Below are 6,000 nucleotides of genomic sequence, written 5' to 3'. Positions count from 1 at the left end.
GTCGGGCTGCAGTCAATCTCACGGCAATCTCCTCCAGGAGAACCAGCTACCATGATCTTGTCAAGTCTTGCGGCAACTATTCCGCCAGGCTACTTGTGCTAGCACATGCAATTTATTCATGCGGGCCCATATAATTACTCATGCGACCCCGTGCAACCGTCGCGGCCCTCCTGGCCCGGCGAGTTCCGAGACAGTGAAGGCAGGCCCGCCCGCCCCGTCGTGGCCTCAGCTCAGAGTAAGGTTCCCGGCTAGTACGGAACCTTGCCCTGGCTTAAGTCCCGAGTTCGGCCGGGCAGAACATGCCGAATCACCTTAGCAGGTTCAATGTGAGGAATTAGAATCAGGGCAAGGGGATGATTCTATGAACTTCAGGGCGGACGCCAACTACTAGAGGAGGAGATGTCGCCTGAGACTTGCTGAGCAGCTTATCCTGATTCGCCAAGTTGACAGGTTTGTACTTGCATGGATCGAACATCCATTATCAGTTCCTCCATCGGGGCTTCGTGTTGTGATTGGAGGGCCATGTTCTGATAGATAAACATAGATGCGTATTCATACCAACAGAAGCCCTCGGCTCCCGGGCCTCCATTCAAGCGGATGCATGCTATAAAATCTTTGACACCGTCGCGCTGCCTGACGCCATGAACACTGCTGTTCGGGCTAACGCAGTCATTCCTCCTGTTCTGCCCCTCCACTTTCCCTTGCAACAAACTAATTGTTCCATGTGCGGCCTTGAAATCGCGTTCGAGACCGCTGGTGTAAATCATTGTATCAATCTTTCATAATTCCCAGGAGCGTTCATGAAGCGATCTTGGCAAGATCGTCTGACAACCACCACCTTACCTCTGAGTTGCATAAACTTTCCGATGGTTGCTCAATACATCGAACATAGAATTCCCAAACTACCATGGTCGGAGTCTGGGAACTATTCTCGTGATGTCGGAAGAGGTCACACTACTACTGAAGGTAATATGGCCCATGATGCAAGCCTTGAAGGGGAACGACCGCGGCATCTTCCGCTGCGCCGGCAGCGACTATGGCGGAACAAGAAGAGCTCTTCCTGCGTGGCAGCGGTACCATAGCGCACTTGTCGACCACGCGCACCATGCCCCTCCAGGTCCTCGCTGCGGTCTTCAAGGTAGGAGCGTATCAACGACATAGCCTCGAGCTCGGTTACAGCGACGTGAAGAAGCTCGAGCGAGGCAAGGCGTCTTCGCAGCGGTTCCGCATGAAGCTCAATGCTTGCTTCCAGTCCAAGGTCCCCCAGAGCCTGCCGCCAAGCATGCTCTTTAACGGAACCTCTGAGAGCGAGCGAGGCGATCCTCACGAGGGGATGGTTTGTCAAGCTGACATGACGGTCTGTTTGAAGCACGATGCGTATCTCTCTGTCTTGCTCCAGACCGTGATAGACAACCCAGCGAGCGACGTCATAGCAGTCATGCCGGGCCCGGCGGGGTCGGCGGATTACAAGCAAGTACATGTCAAACAGCACGAGTACATCTCGTTCGAGATGGCAGAGACGCCAGACAAGGTGTGCGAAAAGATCTACCAGCTCAGCCGGCTATGTCACGTTCTGAAGGAGGAGTTTATCGGAGAGCAAGCGAGGATTGCAGCTACGGGGATACTGGTGAATGGCAAGAGAGAAGACTTCGAGCTCGGGGCTGAGGTAGTGAGATCGTTCTTGTCAGAGGCCAAGGCTGATCCCGACCTTTGCGAGCTTTTCGACTGGCAAGTGCCCATGTTTGTGTGCTATGCTCCCATTCGAACAGATCTCGATGCCAGCAGGTCAGAAATCGAGCTCCTCAGGATGGAAGTCGCTGACATGAGATCAAGAGACAAGGCCCTCAGAGCAGAGCTCCTCAACGGACTAGCAGCATACATGTCGGACGACTACTTTCATTGCAAGGCTGACGCCATGAATGCGCTTAACGATCTCTCTATGACTACCTCAAGGATGAGACCAAGTGATGTAGAAGCGCGATGCTGTAAGGCTGCCGTCAGCTTGCGCCGGGACCCAGTCCCTGGCACAGTGCGGGAGGAGAGACATAGTTTGCGAATAGCTTGAAGCCGCCTCCTGTTGCGATCGTAATACATCACAGCTGTCCCTGTCACAGCCTTGGTAATTAATGCTGCTTATGGTCGAGACGATGTGCGGCCGGCATTCACACCCGCCGTCGGGATGCCCACCGATGCGTCAAGACCTCTCCCGACAGCCCGGCCGGCTGACAGCAGAGCACAGCCCGCATCTACCTCCCGACTAGTATCGCCACAGCCTGCATGGTCACCTACCCACGTGGGATGTTACTGCAAGCCCGCTCCCGAGCGCCCATGAAGCGGACTACTCGGATCTCTGCTCTCCGCACTCTCCCAAATGAGGCTCAAGTGCAGCAGCTTCTGCGATTCAAACCGAGAAATTTCTGAAGCAACATCGCAAGCAGCGAGATTACAAGTGGCAAAGATGAAGTTGCGTTTCGTTGGACCTTTCAAGATACATGAGAAAGTTTCGGATAGTTCAGTTCGATTGGAATTCACAGCAAGGTTTCAGCATTTGAAGAAAACGGTTTTCAATGTGTCGAAGCTCATGGCGGCGGCAGTGGGCATGACATGACCTGGGGTGTTGGCACGGACTCATCAGTACAAGGCGATTTGTTCAAGTGGGACACAGGTGAAATCTGTATGGTTCCTCAAAATTACGATTTTGTGCAGAAGGTAGACTGTAAGAACCTGTGGCAACGTTGGCACTGTGGGGAACAATTTGTTGAGAATGGAATAGCAAAAAAGATATGCCCTTTGAAGAAGTTGAAACCGGAATTTATCCGCAAGAAAAGGATGCGGCAAAACTTTTGCAAGGCACGGAAAGTTATGGAGAAGCTTGAGCACATGGCAAGAGATGAAGGCGGACTAGAGGGACAGGAGAAAGTCACTGTAGAGAATTACCAAAATTGTTTTGACACAGCATACAAAAAGCTTATAGAAAAAATTTATGGGGATGATTCATGGAAGAAGGAAAACGAGAAGAAGAAGTATGAAAGCTTGTCGTACATTACAGTTTACAAGTATATACGGCGGCCACCTGCAGAGGCAAACGACATTGACAGCAGGTGAGATGAATGAGATAAATGTTATACTGGTCAAACTGATGAAATGCTCATGATCAGTGATCGTATCCACGATGAACGAAGTGGAGAAGCTTTGCGAAGGACACATGAGGAAAGAATGAATGAAGAACAGGTGAACCCACTGGAAGGGGTCATCGCAACTTCGAATGCTTCGCAATCAAGTACGTTAGCCTAGAAACGCCTAGTAACATCATTACAACTGGACATGAAAATGTGCATCAAGAAGCAACATTTAATGTAAGATCATTTATGCCTGAAACAGAATATAACTGACTCAATCGACGAAATATTCTTTTGGGAAGAACAGCAGAGCTTTGACCCAGGACAACTACAGGGAAGAGTTCTTACCTGCCAGTGTGCGAGTAGCAAATTCAGGCTTCCGTGAATGCTAAAGCTTCCACTAAAGCTTCCGTGAATGCTTTGTACTTGGCACTTCGATGTTTCTACTCGATCTCTTTGTTGGAACTGCTTCGCTGGGTAGATGAAAGATACAGGCTACTCTCTGACTCAAGGGATGCTTGTCTCCTGGCAAAGGACTTAGCCATTTTCCACGAAGCTGTTGTTTTAAAATAGTTTTAGCTTGAAGGATTGGTACACATTTGTACCAGAATATTGAGTGAAGATGGTGGGGTCACGTACAAAGTTGGGGTTCATGTGTCGTAGTAATAATGACTCAACTCCTCAAGAAGGATTTAAATACTAGGGCATCCACGGTTGCGCGTGCCATAGGGTTGGTTCAATCTCTCTGAGGCGGACTGGGTTGAGTGCTGGATGGCGGTGGCTACAACGATGATGCAGTTGTTGGCGCTTGAGCTGCCGACGATGATCGTCGGGACGCTGGTTCCTGCCCACTCATGGTCTTGCTCCTCCGTGTCTTGCAACTCGAAGTGGATCTCTTCATGGCCCGGTATTGCTCGTGATCCTTCTTGCTGGTCTGAGGGTCTGGTTAAGCACACGAGAGGTGGAGGAGGATCAGAGGATCAGGTGAAGCTTCAGATAGAGGAGGTACAGCGAGAGATCAAGGAAGTAAAACAAGAGATCAAGCAGGCACAACAAGAGATCAAGGAAGTACAACACGAGATCAAGGAGGTTCTGAAAAGGATCGAGCATGAACAGGATTCAACGATGAAGACGGTCCTTGTAGAGCGGGTGACGCATCTTGAAGTGCGAGAGAAGCAGCTTGGAGAGCAGCTTGGAGAGCGGTTGAAGCAGCTGCGTGATCTCCAGAGGCAAAGCAGAAAATCCGATGGGACACGGATTGACTGGGTCGAGTCAGAGGCAGCATTGGAGCGGACAGGCTTTTGCCATGGCAACAAGTACTTTCGTTTCGATGCATCATACCTGCAAGGCGACGGCGAGACACTGCTTTACTGCCGGAAAGCATTCCACGAGCAGCAACGTTTCCTGAGGGAGCAGGTGTTAGAGAGCCGGGCCTTGGGCTGGATCCAAGGTCCGCCGGGAACTGGCAAGACGACGACGACGCTAGCCTTCTGCTTGTCGCTTGGCATGGAGGAGTGGAGCGTGACATTCTTTCAGCTCGATGCAACTAAGGGGACTGAGTGCATTCAGATCGTACGGTCTAAGAGGAGATCGTGCACGATACCAGCAGAATGCTCGCTGAAATGGACCAGGAAAATACTAGAAGATTGGCCGGACAGCGAGAAGCGTCTTGTGGTCATCGATGGCTACTTAAGGCACGAGTCGCATCATGCACACTGCTATCGAGCATGTACGACATGGCTCCTAGGTGACAGACAGAATCGACGGGTTATCGTTGTGACGTCGATGTCTGGAGGAAAGGTTCGGGACAGGTTCGAAGATGATGTGAATCTGATGCCGCACACCGTTGTATCATGGACAACTGGTGAGTACCTGAATGCAGTGAAGTGCGATGCTTTCTACAAGAGGGTGAAAGCCATGCTAGCATTGCACGACACTGCGGTGCACATTGGTATGAGGATACGGAAGAGGAATGGAACGAGAGAAGAGCAGATTATGTCGAAGCATTACCTGGCTGGCGGCTCATGTCGGTACATGTTCGAAAAGACGGCAGCGGTGGTGAAGCAGAGGCTGGATCGGGCTCTTACATCGTGTCGAAACCTAGAAAATCTGTTCCAGGGTATCGTTGGTGACTCCTCGTTGGATGCTGTAAATCACTTGACTGCACGGTACATGCATGGCGAAGAAGCGTCCTGGATGCCCGTGAGCAAGTACGTCGCCATGAAGCTAGCGGAAGTAGCGGAGGTGGGCGTTTTGAAAAGACTGTTGGATGGGACAAGCATTCCCAGCATAAGGGGCTACCTTTTCGAGCTTTTATTTTTCAAGAAGGTGAAGCAAGGGCTGACCCTGACGTATCGCCAGGGCGTGTCACGTGTGAATCAGGTTTGGATGGGATGCCCAGTGTTTCTTTTCGATGCGAACGAGGTCATGGAGGGTCTTCCTCAAGAGAGAGCATGCTTGAGGCCAATCAACGTGTTTCAACCAGGCTATGATGCTATTATTGTGAATGTGCGTGCGAAGTTGGTCGAGCTTGTGCAGGTGACAGTTTCATCGTCGCACTCATTTAAGCTCTCTCCCTTCGCAAAAGCTCTCAAGAAGCTCAACATCCCAACCAAGGGTTGGAAAGTGAAAGTAGTTTTCATCGTTCCGCCAGAAATGCTCGAGGATTTTCAGATCGACACTATCAAGAATTGCGGGGCGCTGGAGGAGTACGGATGGAAGAAGGGGTCCGAGGATAAGCAGGCAGAGGTAGCGAGTATGGATATGCTGTGACCTCGCATCACGGGAGGGCTGAGCACTCGCTTGAAGGGAGAGGCAAGATCTGACCAAGAAATGTTGCGCTGAACAAAGGAATGCATGCTTGTCGGGCTGCAAGTCAATC

General features: G+C 51.0%; 3 protein-coding genes across 3 annotated transcripts; all 3 read left to right on the top strand.

Annotated features, from left to right (window-relative positions):
- Positions 1–1,036: 1,036 nt before the first annotated feature.
- GUITHDRAFT_109709 (hypothetical protein) lies at positions 1,037–2,065 on the top strand (the record flags this gene model as incomplete). The annotated part of the gene is made up of 1 exon (XM_005831174.1): positions 1,037–2,065. The coding sequence occupies one exon, from the start codon at positions 1,037–1,039 to the stop codon at positions 2,063–2,065; it is 1,029 nt and encodes a 342-aa protein (XP_005831231.1).
- Positions 2,066–2,814: 749 nt separating this feature from the next.
- On the top strand, positions 2,815–3,742 carry GUITHDRAFT_152999 (hypothetical protein). Its single transcript, XM_005831173.1, has one exon. The coding sequence runs from the start codon at positions 2,830–2,832 to the stop codon at positions 3,103–3,105; it is 276 nt and encodes a 91-aa protein (XP_005831230.1). The 5' UTR covers positions 2,815–2,829; the 3' UTR covers positions 3,106–3,742.
- Positions 3,743–3,941: 199 nt separating this feature from the next.
- Positions 3,942–5,891, top strand: GUITHDRAFT_109708 (hypothetical protein; the record flags this gene model as incomplete). Its single annotated transcript, XM_005831172.1, has 1 exon — positions 3,942–5,891. The coding sequence occupies one exon, from the start codon at positions 3,942–3,944 to the stop codon at positions 5,889–5,891; it is 1,950 nt and encodes a 649-aa protein (XP_005831229.1).
- Between the last annotated feature and the right edge of the window lie 109 nt (positions 5,892–6,000).

The sequence above is a fragment of the Guillardia theta genome, assembly GCF_000315625.1.
Source record: "Guillardia theta CCMP2712 unplaced genomic scaffold GUITHscaffold_41, whole genome shotgun sequence".
Classification (NCBI taxonomy): Eukaryota; class Cryptophyceae; order Pyrenomonadales; family Geminigeraceae; genus Guillardia; species Guillardia theta.
Note: the sequence above shows the minus strand (reverse complement) of the source record. Positions and strands in the feature narration are given on the sequence as shown.